The sequence below is a fragment of the Plecotus auritus genome (assembly GCF_963455305.1).
Source record: "Plecotus auritus genome assembly, chromosome: 2".
NCBI classification, from domain to species: Eukaryota; Metazoa; Chordata; class Mammalia; order Chiroptera; family Vespertilionidae; genus Plecotus; species Plecotus auritus.
The window spans coordinates 48565809-48589259 of NC_137771.1; the positions used below are offsets into that span (position 1 = coordinate 48565809).

Genomic DNA, 23451 nt, shown 5'->3' on the forward strand with positions numbered 1-23451 from the left:
ATCTTGTGTGTTGGAGTGATGGTCAGTCTGCATATTACTCTTTTATTAGATAGGATAGAGGCCTGGTGCATGGGTGGGGGCCAGGTGGTTTGCCCTGAAGGGTGTCCAGGATCAGGGTGGGGGTTCCCTTGGGGCGTGGGGTGGCCTGGGCGAGGGGCCTGTGGTAGTTTGCAGGCCGGCCACGTTCCCCGGCAACCCAAGCAGAGGCCCTGGGATCTGGGATTTACTTATCTTGTACAATTGAAACTTTGTAACCTGGAGTGGAGCCAAGCCTTCTGCTCGCTCTGTGGCAGCAGCCATTTTTGTTGGGATTTATGTATCTTCTATAACTGAAACTTTGTAGCCTTAAGCGGAGGCCAAAGCAGGCCAGGGCTGCAGAAGCTTGGCTTCCTCCATCGCCACGGGCAACCCTAGCCTCCTGCTCTCCCCAGCTCTCTGGCTGCCGCCATTTCTGTTGGGATTTATCTTATATAATTGAAACTTTGTAGCATTGAGTGGAGGCCTGGGCCGGCAAGGGCAGGTGGGAAGCTTGGCTTCCTCCATTGCCGGGGAAACCCAAGCCTCCCTCCTGGTCTCTGTGGCTGCAGCCATCTTGGTTGTGTTTATTTGCATATTCCCTCCTGATTGGCTGGTGGGCGTGCCTGGTGGGCGTGGCTTGTGGGTGTAGAGGAGGTACGGTAAATTTGCATATTACTTTTTTATTAGATAGGATAGTACTGGAAGTCCTAGCCAGAGCAATCAGGCAAGACAAAGAAATAAAAGGCATTCAAATTGGAAATATAGTAGTAAAAATGACACTGATTCTTTTTCCAAAATTTATCTTTATTATTGAAAGTATCACAGATGTCCTCTTTGTTTGTTTGTAACATGATTCTTTATATAGAAAACTCTAAGACTCCACCAAAATTCTATTAGAAACCATAAACAAATACAGTACAGTTAAAGGATACAAAAATCAATGTACAAAAATCCATTACATTCTTATATACTAACAATGAAATTTCAGAAAAAGAAATGAAAAAAAATTTCCTTTGCAATTGCAACCAAGAATAAAATACCTAGTAATAAATTTAACAAAGGATGTGAAGGACCTATATACTGAAAACTACAAAGCATTATGAAAAGAGATTGAAAAAGAGACAATGAAATGGAAAGGTATTTTGTGTTTATGGATTGGAAGAATCAATGGAATTCTACTGAACCATAAGAAAAGATGAAATACTGCCATTTGCAACAACATGGATGGACCTTGAGAATATCATGCTAAGCAAAATAAGAGAGAAAAAGTTAAGAACCATATGACTTCACTCATATGTGGCATATAAAACTGAAAGCAACAAATGAACAAACAAGAAAAACAAATAAAAACACATAGACACAGAAAACAGCGTGGTAGTTACCAGAGGGAAAGGGATAGGGAGTAGTAAAGGATAAAGGGGTTCAGATATATGGTGACAGAAGATGACTTGACTTTGGGTGGTGGGAATACAATGAAATATGAAGGACATGTTTCATAGAAATGTATACTTGAAAACTATATAATTTTATTAACCAATGTCATCCCAATAAATTTTAGAAAATGAAAAAATAAAATAATAATGAAAAATAAAAAAATAAATGTTCAATGGTAATAATTTGGAATATATATATATATATATATATATATATATATATGTATATATATATATTTTTTTTTTTTTGTAGAGGCCCAGTGCACGAAATTTGTGCATGGGAGGGTGTGTCCCTCAGCCCAGCCTGCACCTTCTCTAATCTGGGACCCCTTGGGGAATATCTGACTGCCTGCAGTCAGACATCCCTCTCACAATCTGGGACTGCTGGCTCCTAACCACTCACCTGCCTGACTGCCTGATTGCCCCTAACCACTCTTCCTGCCAGCCTGATAGCCCCCTAACTACTCCCCTGCCGGCCTGATTGACACCTAACTGCTCCCCTGCCAGCCCAGTCGCTCCCAACTGCCTGCCCCTGCAGGCCTGGTCGCCCCCAACTGCCCTCCCCTGCTGGCTTGGTCGCCCCTAACTGCCCTCCCCTGCCAGCTTGGTCTCCCCTAACTGCCCTCCCCTGCTGGCCTGATCGCCCACAACTGCCCTCCCCTGCTGGCCATCTTGTGACCACATGGGGGCGGCCATCTTGTGTGAGGGTGTGATGGTCAATTTGTATATTACCTCTTTTTTTATTAGTATTACCAATGGTTTTAATTTTTCTAAATTACTAATTTTCAGATATTACCTCTTTAATGACAAACAAATGTTCAAAAGCCAAAGTTATATATTCCAAAGGATATATGTGTGGGATTTTATTAAGAGGAAACCTCTGCACATCAAAATCTTAACTACTTCATCTAACCCCAAATTTCACTGTAATTATTTAAATGGTAATTTAAATAAATTTTAAACCTGTTTAAATAAATTTAGTTTGGAAAATATTTGAAAAATTTACTTATTTCAAAAATATGTATTTACTTCACTCTTTCATATGAACAAGAATATTAACCTTATATTTGATTCTGTTAAGACATTATGTTAGCTACATAATAATAAAATTTTGCTTTATAAACAAGGGAAATATTTCCTAAAAATAATTAATCAATTTGGGACAATTCTATTTCTCTCATGCATGTGTGTGCATATCTTCTTGTTCTTCCTATCTCTTCCTTTTTTTTTTCTTGTTTACTGAAAAGAATGTTTGAAATTTTAGATTTAGTTCAAATAATAATTAATATGACATTTTCCAATAATTAAAAAAATATTCTTAGGAAATTTGGACTCTGATTTGTTTCTATTTAGTTTTGTTGTATGGACTACTTAGGGCAGGGGTGGGAAATGTCCAGCCTGCAGGCCATATAAGGCCCATGAAATCATTTGGTCTGGCCCTACGAAGGCATTAGGCATGAGTTAATTAAATATTTGACTAATTTTTAAGTTGATAATTTTGTTTGGCCTATGAATTATATTATAAATATCCAAATGGCTCTTGGCAGAAAAAAGGTTCCCCACCCGACTTAGGGTTTGTATTTCTGTACTTTTAATTGAATAAGTGTTCTACATGCAGCACATGATTGAATAACTAGGTAGCTTATGAATATATTTAAAAAAAGCAGTGGTTGTAATATTTGAATAGGACTAGCAGATATCAATGGAAAGAAAGCATGGGGGCAGCCATCTTGTGTGAGGGAGTAATGGTCAATTTGCATATTACCTCTTTATTATATAGGATATATATATATATATATATATATATATATATATATATGTATGATATACACACACACACACACATACACATAAATAAAATATAACTTAAGGACCCCTCCCCCCCCCCCCAAAAAAAAGAAAAACATGCTGAGTGAAAGAAGCTGGTCTCAAAAAGTTAAGTACTGTGTGATTCCATATATATGACATTATTGAAATTATAAAACTATAGTGATGGAGCATAGATAAAGCTTGCTATGGATTAGGAGTAGGAGGAGAATATGACTAGAGAGGTAAAGCCCAAGACAGTTTGGGGCAGGTGGGGGAGAGGTGTGACAGAACTGCTCCATATCCTATTTGTGGTAGTTTTTACAGGAATCCACATGTGTTAAATTTCATAGAAAACTGCACCAAAAATGTCAATCTTATATGATAAATTTAAAAATAAAACAATACAGACAAAAAAGCAACTAAGAATGCTTTACAAAAATATACATTCTATTTAAAAGTCTTTGCTACAAATCTTAGCGTGCTTGCCTATAATATGTCTTCAGTCTTGGATTTTACATAAGCTAATATTGCACTGTTTTGGTGGTATGAAACATTTATATGAAATTAAATTTGAGTTACTTCTTTTTTAAAAATATTTTTTTTATTGCTTTCAGAGAGGATAGGAGAGGGAGAGAGAGTCAGAAACATCAATGATAAGAGAGAATCATTGATTGGCTGCCTCCTGTACACCACCCTCCAATGGGGATCGAGCCCACAACCCCGTCATGTGCCCTTGACTGGAATCGAACCCAGAACCCTTCAGTCCACAGGCCAATGCTCTATCCACTGAGCCAAACAAGCTAGGGCTTGAGTTACTTCTTAATACTAGAACTTCATAGCCAGTCTTGATAGATAAAATTCTATTTTTTTCATTATAAATTAAAAATCCATCATTAAGTTATTGATTTTTTTAAATTTCTCATATGAACAGAAATTAACAGAATGTGTAATAAACAAACAAACAAATCTTGAAATTAAGTTAGTCAATCTTGATCTAAGCTGGTATTTTAGAAGCATTTTCCATATTAATGTTTATTCTGTACTGTTTTTAAACTCATAGTATTCAGATATTAATTTAAGAAAGTATTGTTTCTGTAAACTAGCTTGCAAATATATACTTAAACATAAAATGAATTTCTGAATATTGTCCTCTTTTTAAGACCAATGGAGTGAATTTGGTTTAATTTTCATATGTGCTATGTTCTTTCTATGATCTCTCTGGTATCATAGTTAATTGTTTTTACACAGATAATTATTTACATTAAAATTTTTAACTGTAGATTAATACTATATCATTTTTTCTTACATATTTCACAGAAGACTGCTGACATTGTAGGAAATAATAAAAAGATACAAGCTGATTTTAGAGAAAGAGGTTTTCCCAAATGTGCCTTTGTTTTTAACATATATGTCCCTAATAGCCTATTCATTTGAAATCATCCTTTTAGGTAATTTGCTGACAAGTTAGTATTATCTTTGGGAACTGGAGTGCCCTTTTTTAATGCAGATTTTAAAATACCTACCATATGAACGGTATCTTTTCTTGCATTTAGGAGTCTGAATCATCCCTGATAATATATCTTGATGTTAACAATGATCTAGGAAACAAAGAGCTTCCTTAGTATTTTTGTCTGTGCAATATGTCTTCACAGAATATGTCTTGTGAAAGAAGCACCTAATTACCCTGCCAAAGCCAGAAAGCGCTGTAAGAAGAGGACCAAGCAAGGCTATCCTACGTGTACACCACCCAATGTATAGAGATTGCTGCACTGTGCTTCTGTACTGCATTGAGGATGTGAATAAATAATCCTATATAATAAAGAGGTGATATGCAAATTAACCCTCACACCCTCACAAGATGGCTGCCTGTGACCAAGCCGGCAGGGGGGTTAGTGAGGGACGACCAAACGACTGAACAGCAGGCTGTGTGGAGCGACCAGGCTGGTGGAGGGGCTATGAGGGGTGACCAGGCCGGCGGGGGGGGGGGGGCAGTTGAGTGTGACCAGGCTGGCCAGGGGGGGCCAGTTAGGTGCGACTAGGCCGACAAAGGGGGGCAGTTGGGGGTGACCAGGCCAGCAGGGGGCAGTAAGAGGCAACCAGGCCAATGGGGGGGCAGTTAGGGGTGACCAGGCTGGCGGGGGGGGGGGTGCAGTTGGGGGTGACCAGGCCGGTAGGGGGATCAGTTGGAGGATATTAGGTTGGCAGGGGGGGCAGTGAGGGGCAACTAGGCCAGCAGGGAGGATAGTTGGGGGTAACCAGGTCAGCAGCGGGGGGCAGTAAGGGGTGACCAGGTCAGCAGGGAGGGGTCAGTTGGGGGTGACCTGACCAACAGTGGGGGGCAGTTAGGGGTGACCTGGCTGGCAGCGGGGGGCAGTTAGGGGTGACCAGGCCAGCAGGGGAGGCAGTGAGTGGCGATCAGGCTGGCAGGGGGGGGCAGTTAGGGGCAACCAGGCAGGCCAGCTGGTGAGAGATTAGGAGCCAGCGGTTCAGGATTGTGAGAGGGATGTCTGACTGCTGGTTTAGGCCCAGATTGGAGAGGGTGCAGGCTGGGCTAAGGGGACCCCCCCCCACCACACCTTGCACTAATTTCATGCACCAGGCCTCTAGTAATAATGATGATGATAATAATAATAATATTTTAAAAGAACAAAGACATGCTAGTTAAAATGGCAAGCATAGCAATGATTTAAGAAGCTCATTTAGGGATCTTTTGTAAATTTAAGTACAAGACATTAGAATAACCCTAACTGGTTTGGCTCAGTGGATAGAGTGTCGGCCTGTGGACTGAAAGGTCCCAGGTTCGATTCCGGTCAAGGGCATGTACCTTGGTTGCTGGCACATCCCCAATAGGAGATGTGCAAGAGGCAGTTGATCAATGTTTCTCTCTCATTGATGTTTCTAACTCTCTATTCCTCTCCCTTCCTCTTTGTAAAAAATCAATAAAATATATTTTAAAAAAAGAGATTAGAGTATTAACTGGACTAGCTCTCCAGACAGTAAGAAAAATCCAGGGCTAATAGGAGAACATGATTTGGGGCACTATATTAATTTTCTATTTATTTTTTCAATAAATAAAAATTAATTAGGATGCAATATCAGATTCTGGGGACATAAAGATGAATAAAATAGTTTAATCCTTGGAGAGCTTGCAGGTTAGTTCAGGACACACAAGAAAGTATGTACTGTGATATATGACGAATCATTCTGAGAGATTAGTTCAGGGCTGGTGGAGTACAGATGGTATCAAACAGCTGACTCTGCCTATAGAAGCTGGGGAAGATTTCACTGAAGAGTTCTCGTTTGAATTTAGCCTTGATGGATGAGACATAGTATTCTTGGCAAAGAAAATGGAGATGCAACACTTCAGGCAGTGAAAACTACATAAAATGATACATAAAATTGTAAAAGGTTTACTGCTTAATGTTGCTACAGATCTTGCTCTAATTTGAGGCTTGTCCTATTTCAATCTGATGTCCTGGTCCTTTATCTTAGTCTGCATTTAGAAGATCATCCACTTATTTATTCAACAAATACTTATTTAATTACCCACTATACTAATCTTTCTCAAACTCTTAAAAAAAAAACAAAACCAACCAAACAAACAAAAAACAGAAGAAGAGGGAACTCTTCCAATCCCATTTTATGAGGCCAGAATTACACTGTTACCAAAACCAGATGTGGATGCCACAAGAAAAGAAAATTACAGGCCTATATCCCTGATGAACATAGATGCAAAAATCCCCACCTTGAAAAACTACCCCCTCCTATATAGCAAGTACAATTCTGGGAATTGCGATGATAAGATTGAATAAAATAAAGTTCTTGCCCACATGGAACTTAAATTCTAGAGGTAATAAATGATAATAAACCAGACAATAATTAATACATATGTTTATAAGTACTATGAAGAAAAATAATGCAGCATGGGGATTTTCATTTAAATATGGTGATTAGGGAAGGCTTCATATATTTGGGCAAACTCTGAAAAGAGATGAGGGGACAAGCCAGGCATAGATGTATCTTGGGGACGAAGAAACTTTCATGACATGTTCAATCAACAAAAATGAGGCCAGTGAGGCTGGAGCAGAAAGAGCAAGTGGGAGAGTAGAGGAGGTGAAGTCAAAGAGATACAGAGATGAGAATGGAGAAAAGTTAGATGGCTTTCTAGGCCATGGTGTAGACTTTTACTCTGAGTATAATGAGGAGTCACTGGAAGGCTTTTCTTTCTAGAATAGGACCATGTATTAAGAACCTATGATACCATACTTAAGCATCTTGGGCATAAGCTTTCAACCTTCCACTTAGGATTCAGGTGACATTGCTAGGTGGCACAGGTTAAAAATGATCTTTCTGGAATACCATTTTACAATTGATGAGTAATAAAATAATATCATGTGGCTGATATTCATATCTTCTTATGAAAATAACATAATAGATAATTTCAGACTCAAGGACATTCACTACTTGTGAATATATAGTTTCAATGACATGATCTGACCACTCTGTGAGCATGCATTCTCTCTTCTCTCTCATTAAGTATCTATACTAATAAAAGGGTAATATGCTAATTAGACTGGACATCTTCCAGATGTCCTTATGGACAAAGCCATGGTGGCAGGGGCTGAGGCAGAGGTGGTTAGGGGCGATCAGGCAGGCAGGGGAGGGCAGTTAGGGGCGATCAGGCCAGCAGGCAGAGGCAGTTAGGGGCAATCAGGCAGGCAGGCAGGCAAGCGGTTAGGAGCCACCAGTACCAGATTGGAGAGGGTGCAGGCCAGGCTGAGGGACTCCCCCTGCCCCCCTGCACAAATTTCATGCACCATGCCTCTAGTCTAATGTTATAAAAAGTTTGGTGTAGAACAGCTGGCATGACTCAGTGTTTGAGCATTGAATTATGAACCAGGAGGTCACAGTTCGATTCCCAGTCAGGGCACATTCCAGATTTGCAGGCTTGATCCCTAGTGAGGGGCATGCAGGAGGCTCAGATCAGTGATTCTTTGTCATCATTGATGTTTCTCTCTCTCTCTCCCTCTCCCTTCCTCTCTGAAATCCTAACTAATAAAAGAGTAATATGCAAATTAACCATCATTACGCTACACCCACAAGCCACGCCCACCAGCCAATCAGGAGTGAGTATGCAAATTAACCCAACTAAGATGGCTGTGGCCATGGAGTGAGCAGGAGGCTTGGGTTTCCCTGGTAATGGAGGAAGCCAAGCTTTCCACACACCCTGGCTGGCCTAGGCCTCCACTCAAGGCTACAAAGTTTCAATTGTAGAAGATAAATAAATCCCAGATCCTAGGGCCTCCGCTTGGGTTGCCGGGGGGTGTGGCCGGCCTACAATCCACCACAGGCCCCTCGCACAGGCTACCCCATGCCCCAAAGGAACCCCCACCCTGATCTGGGACACCCTTCAGGGCAAACCAGCTGGCCCCCACCCATGTACCAGGCCTCTATCCTATCTAATAAAAGAGTAATATGTAAATTGACCATCACTCCAACACACAAGATGGCTGCTCCCATGTGGTCTACGATGGCTGCCCCCATGGGTACACAAGATGGCCACCACAAGATGGCCAGCAGGGGAGGGCAGTTGGGAGGGACCAGGCCTACAAGGGAGGGCAGTTGTGGGCGATCAGGTCAGCAGGAGAGGGCATTTGGGAGGGACCAGGCCTGCAATGGAAGGCATTTGGGGATGATCAAGCCTGCAGGGGAGGGCAGTTAGGGGTGACCAGGCCTGCAGGGGAGGGCAGTTAGGGGTAAACAGACTGGCAAGGGAGCAGTTAGGTATCAATTAGGCTGGCAGGGGTGTGGGGTGTAGTTAGGGGTGATCAGGCTGGCAAGCAGAAGCGGTTAGGGGCAATCAGGAAAGCAAGCAGGTGAGCAGTTGGGAGCCAGCAGTTCTGGATTGTGAGAGGGATATCCTACTACCCGTTTAGGCCCAATCCCAGTATGCCTGCTGAGGGGTCCCAGATTGAAGAGGGTGCAGGCTGGGCTGAGGGACACAACCCCCGTGCATGAATTTCGTGCACCAGGCCTCTAGTCAATAATAAAAATATTAAAAAAAAAAAAAAACTTGATATAAGATTGATTCCTTAGAAGCTATACAGTTTTATGTCTTAATTTTCTCATCTAAGAATGGGCAAAATAATGTGCATTCAGTCTACAAATATTTACTGAGTATCTATACTATGCCAGAGTCTGTTCCATATTTTAGAAATGAACAAGACTCAGCCCAGCCCTAATGGACATCATAGTTGAGTACCATGGGGGATCCAACAAGGGTTTCAACAGCACTTGTCTGATATATTTACAATAAGGACCAAATGAACTAATTAAAATGTTTACAACAATAACTGGCACAAGTAGTTATGCAATAAATGTAAACCACTTCTCCATAATCCCTTAATTCTTAAGAATGGTCAGTTAATTATTTTTTCCCAAGATGGCTAGACAACTATTTCAATTCAGTTGAATGTTATATTTCTTCAGTCATATTAGAATACACTTCTAATTCCATTTCTTCAAACTGAAATTGAGAAATTGGTAGAAGTTACTATCTATGGTGAGCAGGAATTCTGTTCAAAGAGGCTGTTGTTTTTGTGGTGATCTGTATTCACTTATTCCTTTGTCTGACTAAAAGAAGAGCTTGTGTATTTTTAATTAAATAGAGTCTAATGCAGCCGTGGGCAAACTACGGCCTGCGGGCCGGATCCGGCCTGTTCGGCTGTTCTATCCAGCCTGCGGAGCCGAAAGAGCGGAGGGTTCTCTTGCTCTCCCCTCCACTCCTTTACTTTGAATTTATATTAGTTCACACAAACACTCCATCCATGCTTTTATTCCGGCCATCCGGTCCAGTTTAAGAACCCATTGTGGCCCTCGAGTCAAAAAGTTTGCCCACCCCTGGTCTAATGGCTGTGCTCAAATGGTGTGTTGTTTAGAAAAAGAGAGCTGGATAGTGAAATAAATATAGATATAAACAACTAATTTATTTTGTTAATATTGAGTCCTAAATCTATTCTTCTTTAAAAAGAAGCTTCTGAATAAACTGTCTTCTCAAATGTCTAGCTTTGTATTTACAGAAACTGCAGTTCTTACTATCTTACCTAATAATAGACAAACATGTAAATTGACCATACCTCCACTACGCCCATATCCAATCAGAGTGAGTATGCAAATTAACCCAACAAATATGGCAGTTAATTTACATACATAGGCGCCCAGCACCTGGGTCCTGGGAACATCCTGGCACCCAGGTCACTCTGAAGTAAGCCCCGCGTGGGCCCTGAGCAGCCTGGGAAGGGCCTGAGCCAGGGGGCTCCTGGGAAGGGCCAAGCCTGCGATCAGAGCCAAGGGGGCAGGGGCAGAGCCAGCGATTGGAGGGAGCTGGGGAGGTCCCCTGCCCAGGCCTAAAGCCTCAGTCAGAGGCTTTAGGCCTGGGCAGGGCCCAGGCGGGGATTGGTGTGAACTACAGAGGAAACACCTTTTCTGACTGCTCATTGGCTAAGCTTCCTGTACGCCACTGGTAATATTCTTAGTAACTTGGGTGATAAGAATCCGAAAAGGTCATCTAGGGTTTTTCCACCACACTTCTGGAGAAAAAAACGAAGGTCCACTGCTGGAGGGCTAAGAAATGTCATATCCTGCCCTAGACAGTTTGGCTCAGTGGATAATGCCTCGGCCTGCCGACTGCAGCGACCGGGTTCAATTCTGATCAAGGGCAATGTACCTAGGTTGCAGGTTCCTCCCTGGCTGGGGCCCAGGTCAGGGCTCATGCAGGAGGCAACCAATCAAAGTGTTCCTCTCACTTTGATGTTTCTCTCTGGTTTCCCTTTCTCTTCCACACTCTCTAAAAATCAGTGGGAACATATCCTCAGGTGAGGATAAAAAAAAAAAAAAAGAAAGAAAGAAATGTCATATCCTATGAAAGACACATCTTGAAAATGCCTAAAGAAAGTTGTCATTTTTTCATGGAGTTGGTGTTGATGAAAACACCTTGGTGGCTGTGGTGACTGGCAGTGGCTGCAGCAGCAGGGTGATGGGGCTGGTGCCTTCCCCTGATCAGCCCGGTCACCTCCCACAAAGGGAGGCCAGATTGCGGCTTAGGCGCGCTCCCCATGGGGTGTGGGCCTAAGCCGTCAGTAGGACATCCCCTGAGGGCTCCCAGTATGTGAGAGGGGGCAGGTTGGGCTGAGGGACCCCCCACCCCCAGTGCACGAATTTCGTGCACTGGGCCCCTAGTAGTTTCATAATGACAATTAGTTAAAAATTGCTCAGTTCCAAGAAAATTTATTATAGGTTAACTTCTAATGTTTGAAAGGTATTGAATGAAAAATAATGTAACTGTTTATTTAAAATAATTTGATTGCACAGCTATTACCTTTAAAAAAAATGACAATGTTATACTTGCAGTATAAGCTTACCATTTTTTTAAAATATATTTTATTGATATTTTACAGAGAGGAAGGGAGAGAGATAGAGTTAGAAACATCGATGAGAGAGAAGCCATCGATCAGCTGCCTCCTGCACACCTCCCACTGGGGATATGCCCGCAACCAAGGTACGTGCCCTTGACCGGAATTGAACCTGGGACCCTTCAGTCCGCAGGCTGACGCTCTTTCCACTGAGCCAAACCGGTTTTGGCTAAGCTTATCATTTTTTTTGGTTGCACTTAATTTGCTTTCCATTTAAATTTGATGAAAAATAAAAAAAATTATCAATTTGTCCATAGTACATATGAATGATTCCTTATTGATTGTTATTGATCATATAACTATACTCAAATCCTTTAATTATATTTTATTATGGTAAATTTTTAATTCTTATTGCTTAGATGGATGTGGATACTAGGAATTTCATATTAAAGGTGAAAAAGGCAACTATCTGCACACTAATAAACTGGATCAGAATTACTTATTTCTCCCTTGGTGGCGTTAAGAGTTAAGCTTTACATGTGTATTGGAAGGTTTTCACGTTGATTCTTTAGCACCTTCCTGAGCACTCAGAAGGGCACACAAACTCTATTTTCTTCTTGGCTTTTCCTACTGTTCTCCTGATTATCTCTCTCAAAACACTGTATTCTTGACTAAAACAAAGAAGGAATTTATCTAGTTTTACTGTGATTTTGTTTACTTTTTCTTAGATACCATCTCCTATTTTCTACTGTCAAGATTCATCTTTGATTTCAATATTTAGCAGAGTCTAGTTTTTCTTTTGATTCTAGAAACAAATTTTCATGCATTTACCTGTACACATGAATTTCCTCCTCTCAGAGATAACTTATTCAGACTTTAAAGTAGTCTGATTACCTTTTAAGTTTCGGATTTCAATTGTCTTGAGTATTCCTAAATGTGATCTAGAGTAGGAAGAGTTAACAGACTTTACATATTTTTGAGAATTTTATTTCTTAGGATTATTTTCAAAATTTCTTTAACTGGGACATTGTCTGTCATAGTAGAAAAAGTGAAAAGAGTAATGTGAAATGTCATAATGTCACATAAATTGATGATAAGAATTGGAAAGTAATTATAATTGCACCATTATGCTGCTACTTTAAGTAAGTTTATGTCAACATTTCCTTATCTGAACCCCAGTTTAGATATAGCTATATCTGGGTTGTGAAATTTGCCATAATTTGAGTAGGAAAAAATTCTTAAATGCTTACTTTATTTTGGCAGCCTTAAAGAGTGAATATGAAATATACCTTAGTGACTTCCAATTGCCATTTTTTTTAAATCACTGTGAATATCAGCAGGATACACATATTCTCATGTCCCAGCTTTAAATCACATTATCGTTGGAGGAAAGGCCTAACTTTGATTTCATAATTCAGAAAATAATAGACAGCATTAACCATATTATATTACTAACAACCTATTCTTTTTAAATAATATATATATGTATATATACACACACATATCCTATATAATTCTATATAATAAAGAGGCAATATGCAAATTGACCCTTACACCCTCACACAAGATGGCTGCCCCATGTGATCAAAGATGGTCGCCACAAGATGGCCGGCAGGGGAGGGTAGTTGTGGGCAATCAGGCCAGCAGGAGAGGGCAGTTAGGGATGACCAGGCCAGCAGGGGAGGGCAGTTGGGGCAACCAGGCTGTCAGGGGAGGGCAGTTGGGGGGGACCAGGCCTACAGGGGAGGGCAGTTGTGGGCAACCAGGCCTGCAGGAGAGGGAAGTTGGGGGTAACCAGGCCAGCAGGGGAGGGCAGTTAGGGGTGACCAGGCTGGCAGGGGAGGGCAGTTGGGGGTGATTGGGCTGGCAGGGGAGTGGTTAGGGGGTGATCAGGCTGGCATGCAGGCGAGCAGTTGGGAGCCAGCAGTCCCGTATTGTAAGAGGGATGTCTGACTGCCGGTAGTCAGACAACCCCTGAGGTGTCCCAGATTGCAGAGGGTGCAGACTGGGCTGAGGGACACCCCCCACCCCCGCCAGTGCACGGATTTCGTGCACTGGACCTCTAGTGTGTGTGTGTGTGTGTGTGTGTGTGTGTGTGTGTGTGTATTTATATATATGTGTGTATATTTACATATACACATATTTTTTATTGATTTCAAAGAGAGGAAGGGAGAAGGAGAGGGATAGAAATATCAATTATGAGAAAGAATCATCAATAGATTGTCTTCCTCCTGTATGCCCCACACTCTAGATTGAGCCAGCAACCCAGGCATGTGCCCTGACTGGGAACTTAATTATGACCTCCTGGTTCATGGGTCGATGCTCAACCACTGATCCATACCTGCTGGGCTAACAATCTATTCTTAAATAGGACAGTTAAAATATCTTCAAATATATAAAGAACATGTCTTGGGGCCTAGTTGCACACAATGACTATTTTACCTCTTTTTATCATATAATAAAAGTACTCAACTGGGAGTTAGAAAGCCTGGGTTCTTGCTTTAGCTCTAAAATCAGATACAAATATAACTTTGGACAAGTCACTGAACTTCTCTACATCTGTGCTTTTGTCTTTGAAATGAGCTGAACAAGGTGATTCACTTGAACTATAAAATTCTATAACTGTGCATTTGTTCCTGATATTGTATTTTAATGTATTATTAAAACATCAATATTTCTTCAAGGTACCACCTGTAAACTAAGAGGTCATATCCTTCCTATTATGTTGGAACTAGGAGCTCAGTGCATGAATTTGTGCATCTTGAAAGGAACTGTGGGCTGTGAGGCTGCATTAGGCACAGGGACAGGTCTCGGCTCATCCTCTGTGCCCCCTCCTGGCTCCTCCCTCCGCGGCCCCCAGTCCCCTGTCTGCTGGCAGCCCCGCTCCCATCACTGCTGTTCCCATTCACTGACGGCACTGCCTCCGCTCACACCTGCTGATGGCACGGAGCAATTGAAAGAGCCAGCAGCGGGTGCAAGCAGGGCCAGCACTGTCAGCAGGTGCAAGCAGCGGCTGCTGCCCTGATCACCCCTCAGGAGCATGGGGTGGTGGAGAAGCCCTCAGGGACAATCAGAGCTGGCAGCCACTGCTCGTACCTGTTGATGGCACCAAGTGATCAGGACTGGTGCCGGGCACTGACTGCAGGTGTGAGTGGCGGCACTGGCTGCGGGTGTGAGTGGGGCCAGTGCCCGCAGCAGGTGCAAGCACCAGATGGGACTGTGGTGCACAGGAGCAAAGAATTTTCAGTAACCACCAGGGGCTTGCCCCGAGGACAGTGACTGGCGCCCCGCCTTGGTCTGGCACCCTCGCTCACCTGCTCTACCATCCCGCCGCAGTCAACACCCGCCATGTCCCGCACACACCCCGTGGTGGTCAGCGCATGTCATATCAACTGGTTGTTTGGTTGTTCTGGTTGTTTGCTATTCTGTCTATTTGCATATTAGCCTTTTATTGTATAGGATCACTTTCCCCAAGGGCTGGTGTGGGGGTTTCTATTTTCCTATAGGTTGGGTATGCTCTTATCCAGCCCGTTAGCTATTCAGCCATAGTATATGACATACATGAACGACTTTATTAAGGTGGAAGTCCTCACACCTTAGAGGAAAAAAACAAATGTCTCCCCTTTTCACTGAAGTCTTACTGTGAATCCTTACCTATCACTCTTGCTGCCCAGCCCTAGTTCTGCTTTTTCAAATCTGTGTGAGATGAGGCTGGCCCTGGTGGCAGTCATTGCCAGTGCAGTCTTTTCACAACACCCATACACTTTGAGCACCACAGTGTTCTTTTTACTTCCTCATGCCTTTCAAAGTATAGAGGTTGCAAATTCAGGATACAGTGATCTGCTTTAGAACTTGAGGCATTTTGGGGACTCTCCTGCCCGTGTATCTCATTTGCATATCTTTGTGAACAAAATACACAACCACACACAATTGCAAGTAAATATACCCATCTACAGACAGTGTTTGTACATCTACTTGCACACGCACAAGCGTACGGGTACTTCTTGACCTTGGACTCTGCACTTGAACTGGGAGTTATTACCTCCATTTCCATTCTGGGAAGCTTTGGCTTTCAGAAGTGATTTTGTATGTAACAGAGAGGCTGCTGTGGGCAACCCATGAACAATGAGCTTAAACAGAAGAATGAGGGTAATGTTTATTGGAATAAAGATTAACTTTAAATTCCTCAGGGGAATGAACCAAATCCAGTGCTTTCCTGTTAGCTGACACTTTTTATATTGATGCTGTCTTGGATCTTCTGGAGAAGGGAGGGGAAAAAAATTCAGCAAATCAGCTCTTTCATTCAGCAGTGGAATCTGGGGGGCTGTTTTAGCTAGGCTTTCCGACAATCCCTGATTTAATGTTTTCACTCTGGTGAGGACAGTAGCTTCACAAATTTTGTGAAAATCTGAGCAATGGAGAGTGTTGTTCAGGGGGAAACAGAGTGCAGTTGTTTAAATAATCCTGGGCCAATAAGCATTTGGTAGGTGGAGTTACTGTTGTGTGCATTTGCGGAGCAAGATAATTCTGAATGAAGACTTTAAACACCACACAGGCTGACGGGCTCTGGTTCTGCTCTTTGTGAGAACAAAACAAGTGACCAGGCGGCTAGGTTTTGCTTATTGTCTGTTGGTGAATGCAGCTTGTTTGATAAGATTTTTTAAAATATACATGCAAAGGATTTATCAGAAAGCCTTATGAATATTTCATTAGTTGATATATTCAACTGAATGAATTCAGTGAGTGTCAGTGTGTAGCTTGCAGACAAACCTCATCCACAAGGAGGCTACTGACATAGGAAGCACTTTGGCGCATTTTCAGAGGCAAAGCCTGGCTGATAAAGCTCCTTGTGACAGCCTGACTTGCCATTCTTCGAGTATGCTGCTCTTGCTCTGAGCAGTTCATACATTGGAGCCTCGGCTTCCAAAATTAAACTGGAAATAGTTTGCAGACTTACCAGCCTCCTTACCTGCAGCTGTGTCTCTGCTATGTTTGAGGTTTTTGTTTTGGATGGTGAAAGCTAGCGCTCCACATAAGACATGACAGCAAAAAATTCTTCCAAGGAACTTACTGCTTCTGAACCTGAGGTTTGCATCAAGACTTTCAAGGAGCAGATGCACTTAGAACTTGAGCTTCCGAGACCAACGGGAAACAGACCTACATCTCCTAAAATTTCTCCACGCAGTTCACCCAGGAACTCACCATGCTTTTTCAGAAAGTTGCTGGTGAATAAAAGCATTCGGCAGCGGCGTCGCTTCACTGTGGCTCATACATGGTAAGATGCGATTTGGAACTGTCTACACTAGTGCTTTTCATTAGTAAGCAGTGATTTAGAAACGTATAGAACATTTGAATTTTGTTTATAATACAGATCACAAGTGTGAAATGAATGGAGAGTGGGTCAGCTGAGGAATACGTAGTGCACTGTGTGTTATATGATCATTGTGCTGTTTCCAGATAAAAGAAGCCTCTGACTGTGGGGAGTCTTTGGAATTACTGCTTATAAAAATGCCTAGCTAATTCCAGGTAAACTGAGAATTGAAGGAGTTAAACAGAAACACTCAGTTTTTTGTCCTATCTCCATTGAGGTGATGGGTGACTTTTTTGTATGTTTTGTGGTTACTGTTGATGATAATTTGAGTAGTATATTTTTGGTACAAGATAAATGTTTTGATCTTGGTTCTAATTTATTTCTGAAGACAATGTCTGAAGTAAAAGTTATTTTATTGTATTGCAGTGTTTGTAGTGGGTTTTAGCTTTATTGACTTTATCATTACTCCACTTCAGGAAAGGGAAAATTAAGTTCCCACTTCTGAAATTACAGTTAGTTAATTTTCTTTGTGATTAAAAAATGCTATCTTTAAGATCCTCTTGTAAAAAAGTTACTTAAATTTTTGATAATAATAAATAAATTTGCAATTTACTTGGAAATGCCAATTAAATAAATTCAAGAACAGTTCTGTAAAAATTGCCCTGAACAATAGGCTAGCTTCCTTAAACGTCTATAATAATGAAATTAAGAAAAATCACAATAGAAATTAAACTTTAATTATAAAAGTTATGCCATTTCAGATTTCTTTGAAAAATATATTTTCATTCAGTTGAAAATACCCTTCAAAATTGGGTATCTGTACCCCTATAGTTTTTATTTAATAGGGACCATAGCAATGAATGGAGCTAGTACCTCTTAATGGTAATTCTAACACAACAATTTTGTGATTGCGTACTAGATTGCCAACTCACATTATAAACTGAGCATATCTGGTTTTTGAAATTAATATTTACTTGAATTCTGTTGTCTAATCTAGTACACAGTGCATTGGTAAATTCAAGTTACCCCTAGAAATATGAAGCTTACTTTTCATGGCCACCACATGTTTAGCCAAAACATACTTTACCTAGCTAAACATGATATGGTTGTTTTTGTTTTCTAACAATGGACTGTTGTTCATGTAATTGCTTTATTGAAGAGCTTTGGTCATCTTTTTGATGGATTAAATCTTATTTAATCATAATCTCAGACTTATAGAATACACATGATGAGTTTTTAAAAATCTACCAATGGTAACATTTGTATGAAGAGAAGATTTATATATAAGTATGTACTGATTTAAAAAGGTCCTCTCTCTAATGGTATACCCCACCCTTAGTGCATGTGTATTTCTATATAATCTGCTAAGTAGTATAACTGAATAGGAGAAGGTATATGGGTTTGTTAATTAGTTCTCATAAATAAAAAAAAACAAGGATGAAATGCATATACCATAGTTAATAAACTCATATTTTTTACTACTTGGATTAATATTAAGCCATTATTTTGATCAGAAGGACATTTAATTTGAGTAAGCTAATTTTCAGGTAATGGAAAATCTTCATAAAATCTTGGTTATATTTTTTTTATTGTAGAGTTCCTGAAGATAATAATTTGACCTTTCTTTTATTTAGAATACATTTTTTATGTTCTAGGAACATAGAGCTATAAATATTGTATTTTTCTTTCCAAAAAAAATTCCCAATTTTAAAATGATTAAAGAGTAGTTTTACTCATGCATTATACAAATTTTCTTACAGCAAGTAACAAAAAAGAACAACTAAAAACTATCTGAGGTAACTTATTGCAATTAAAATGATCTTCTAGTTAAGTTAAAATAAAATTTTCTACAAATTGCTAAAAAATAAAACACATGACTGGTACAATGTAATATAATGTAGGGTTAAAGAATACATTCATCATTACACATACTTTATAACTTCAGTTGTGACTATTATTCATTTTCACCCTTTTTCTCCTTCTAATTCAGGTACTCCCCTTCTTATGTTTCTTAGTAAAGCTGTATCACGGTTTGTCTTCAGCTCCTGATTGTGTCTATACTTATGTTTATTTCTATTGTTTTATGTGAGTGTATGTTTAATATTTTTAAATTTTATTTTCATGAAATATTCCATATTTCTTTATGGAAAATATACATATATCATATATTTAAATGACTTTCTAACTAATCTTAAAAAGTATGTGCTTTTTTTTTTTAGCATCATATGGTATAGTTACATGAGGAAATAAAATCATAAGTACTTTATTTTTGCCTCATTGTCATGATGAAATGTAACCATCCTTTCACGATCAACGATTGGTATTTTCCAAACCATGCATTTAAGTTAGAAATTCCAAGATATGCACTTAGAAGTCTCTAAAAACATGTTATTACTTTACAGTAGACAGTAGGCTTCTTTTAAGAAGATTGGATTGTTTTGATTCCAGCATTGAAATTAAAGTAATTTTCATGATGAAGCTAAACAATTCAGAGGATACAGTTTATTTCTAAACCCTCTGGACAATATTTTATCTTTAGTTATTTGTAGATTTCATATTTTGGTCAGATGAACATGTAGTTCTGGTTTTGAAAACCTACATTGTGAAGTGTGAGCCAATGGCAGAAGATTTTTAAAAAACACTTGTGAAATACCTACTCTGGAGTTATTTAGAAAATATCTGGGGAAAAAAGGTAGATATTCAATGTGCTGTCACTAATCAGAATATTTACACAATCCTAAATCTGGAAGGAATTTGGGTGATTATCTCATTGCTTTCTTTATCCTGGGGCAGGACCACAATTGCTCCATCTTCGACATATGGAAATCTGCCCCATTTTTAACACTCTGGAGAAAATAATTCTATCAACTCACTCAATATACATTCTCACTACTTCACAGTCCAGGTATTGGAAAATTCTTCCTTATGGTCAACCTACATATAATATACTAGTGGCCTGGTGTGGTGCACAAATTTGTGCACATTGAAAGGAAATTAATTAGAAGAAATATTTTAATATTGCTATTGAAAGGAAATTAATTAGAAGAAATATTTTAATATCGCTATTCACCCTTTCTTTATAATAGAAGTGTCAACCAAATTCATGATCAACAATGAAAGATCAAAACACATGCGTGCGATTGGCGCCAATGAGAGCTTTATATGTATCGCACATGCATAAATCAACTTAGCCTTTTATATATATAATAAACTTGCTTAATTAGACCTGCTTTCTGATTTAGCTAACCTTTTTCCAGCCCAGTGAAGCACCCCAACTTCTCTTTCAGGTAATTGTCAGGAACACTGCAGTAAATATCAACATGAAGCAGATTATTATTGTAGATCATTCAGGGAGAACAAAGGATAAAATATTTAACTGCAGCAGTCTTTGACTATGTTCTGTGCAGTGAGAAAACCTGAAGTCATTTTCAAGGTCCACCATTTCTTGCTTCTTTTCCGTCGGGTCAAGTTTCTAAACTTGCTAAATCTCTGTTTTTTGGCTAATGGAAAGAAAATAGGATTCCACCAAGTCTCCTATCTACCTACTCCAGGACTTCTGTGAGGATCAAATGAGATGAGGCACAGGAAAATGCTTCACAGACATTTGGTTAAAGTGTGAAATGTTTTCATCTGGCTATAAAGCAAGCCATGTTCTTGGGCTGAAGAAACTGCAAGGAGGCTAGCCATCGCTAGAGAGAGGAAGCTGGGCGTTGCTACGTGATATCATTACCTGGCACCCACAGCGACTGGTTCAGGGCTGGGCTGGGCTGTGGGCCGCATTTTGTGCCATGGGGTCTTGGTAGCATTGGCTGCGATTTGCTGGGCTGTCGCTCCAGGGTGGTGGCGGGCCTGTGTCCCACTTAGTGGGCACCCCGTCCGCAGTGCTGTTTCTCTGTGAGTGTCATGGCAGCTCTTGCATTGAGTGTCTGCCCCCTGGTGGTCAGTGCACATCATAGCACCCCATCAGAAGGTCAGACACTTAGCATATTAGCCTTTTATATATATAAATAATATGTATAATTTGTATTTTGGTCTTCAATGTATATTAAGACTTAGAAGACTCTGCATGACTCTGAAGATCATTATTAACTGGCCCCAGGGTTTTCTTTTTTCATTCACTCAACTTATGGAATTGAGCACTGCTGTGAGTAAGAAAAAAAATTATCATTTAACCCACATGGATCCCAATGCCTACAATATTTTAAGTTCTTTACTAGAATGTTCACATATGTTATCTCATTAAAGTTTCATTTGACTATAAGAATATGCTAAGTTCATGTTCTTTTCAATATTACATATTGCAGATATAAAAAATGTTCTGAACTGTTTAGCTTCTTCCAAGTGTTTCTACCTAATTAATCATTGTTTTGACCTTGAGCCACCATCCCAAATTTCCAAATTCTGAAACCCAGAAGTGGTCATCACACTCATTAGATGGCATGAAAAAATATACATGTCACACTTTGCAAAGTATTAATGGAATAGTCAGCATTGCTAAATGGGGAATGGGGAAATTAATGCCAGAGTTCTAATTTATTATTTATCCCCAACCCCAAATCAGGGGTGAAAATTTCTGAGGCATAATATAATTGTACCTGGCTTGTTTTTTCTTGACTGGTACTTGCCACAGTGTCCAACTTTTTCAACCTTGTTTCCTTTGCTGATGTCCCAACCTTTTTCATCATTTCTCCTCCATCACCATCAGCCTGATGCTTTCTGAAAGAAAGTATTGGTGACAGTCTTGAATACATCCTGGGCCTATCACACACCTCTTCTCTACACTCTCCTCATAAAGAGAACATGTATTGGTGGGTGAGACCCATGCTCTGTTTGTCCATGCTTGCAGATAACTATGCTTACACAGGGAACACTATTCTTTCAATTAGGGTTAGTATTAGAAAAAAGACTTATGTTTTTCTGCTTTTTCCCCTTATAGTTCTACTTATATCTTTAAAATCTTCCATGAAATATGAACTTTTGTGCCTAATATGCAAATGCAGAAGTATTAACATAGTTCATACTCTAAAGGAACTTATATCTGATAAGACAAAGCTGGATAACTGGAGAGGAGTAAAAAGAAAACAGTGAATTTAGTACATGCTTGACCTCCCTCTAAACTTGAGGTATATTTGTTGTCTTATGCAATTTAGTTCTGGTTTGTTAGCTAAATCTACTAAATCTGTGCTTGTATTTTTCAATTTTCTTGGATTATTTCCTAGCAATATTGGAAAACTTTGAGAAATATTTGTGTCTGTACATACTTACTGATTAAATATTTGATTGAACAAGACATTTATTGAGATTCTACTATGCTCTAGATCAGCCGTGGGCAAACTACGGCCCACGGGCCGGATCCGGCCCGTTCGGCTGTTGTATCCGGCCCGCGGAACCGAAAGAGCGGAGGGTTCTCTTGCTCTCCCCTCCGCTCCTTTACTTTGAATTTATATTAGTTCACACAAACACTCCATCCATGCTTTTGTTCCGGCTCCGGTCCAGTTTAAGAACCCATTGTGGCCCTCGAGTCAAAAAGTTTGCCCACTCCTGCTCTAGATCCTACACTGGACTTAGGAGATAGGAAGTTAGAAAGAGAGAGTGCTTGTCTTTGAAAGAACTATGTAGTATGGAAAACAAATTTATATATTAATAATTAACCAATGATTTGTAAATAATATTGAAGAATGATGATCAACTTGTTATTAGAGCACAGGTTAAGTGAGTACTGATGGAAAGTAAGTCAATGTGTTAGGGAAAGTTTAGATAAGAGATGTTATATGTATGAGATCTGGAAGAATGAATGGGAGTTTTTCAGGAAAAGAGAGGCTGGAAGGGTATTTTTTTTTGTGTTTTTTTGTTTGTTTGTTTTTTGTCCAAGGAAACAATAATAAGGAAATTCTATTAACAAATAATCCTATATAATAAAACCCTAGTATGCAAATCGACCAAACAGCAGAATGACCAGTCACTATGATGCACACTGACCACCAGGGGGCAGACGCTCATTGCAGGAGCTGCCCCCTGGTGGTCAATGCGCTCCCACAGGGAAGTGCCACTCAGCCAGAAGCCTATCCCGCCTCCATGGCTGTGCTAAGGACCCCTCAGGGGATGTCCGAGGCCAGCAGGTGGACATCCCCCAAAGGCTTCTGGACTGCAAGAGGTTACAGGCCAGGCTGAGGGACTACCCCCACCCCCAGTGCACGAATGTAGTGCACTGGGCCTCTAGTAGTAATAGTAGCTCACATTTATTCAGCACTCACAATGTGTCTGATATTGTTTTAAATATATTTACTTATTTAGTCTCATAAAACGCTCATGAGTATAATTATTTTCATTTTATAAGATAAAGAATGAAGCATAAAGAGGGTAAGTAATTTGCCAAAGTTACACAGCAATTAAGGGTCTGCATTGGGATTTGACTCTGAATATGAAGTATGAAGGAAAGTGAGCAAAGTTCACTGGAGTTACAGCCTAA

At 40.2% G+C, this 23451-nt stretch overlaps 1 protein-coding gene across 5 annotated transcripts in view; it reads left to right on the forward strand.

Moving 5' to 3' along the window:
• The window catches only part of PDE4B (phosphodiesterase 4B), a 555855-nt gene that overhangs the window by 165621 nt on the left and 366783 nt on the right, over positions 1–23451 (forward strand). Inside the window, exon 1 of one of the 5 annotated variants that reach the window (XM_080658073.1) lies at positions 16218–16946. The exons of the other annotated variants lie outside the window; for them this stretch is intronic. Within the exon in view, the coding sequence (XP_080514199.1) occupies positions 16711–16946 (236 nt within the window). The 5' untranslated portion in view covers positions 16218–16710. Of the gene's footprint in view, positions 1–16217; positions 16947–23451 lie in introns of those variants that run through there. 5 annotated transcript variants of the gene reach the window in all.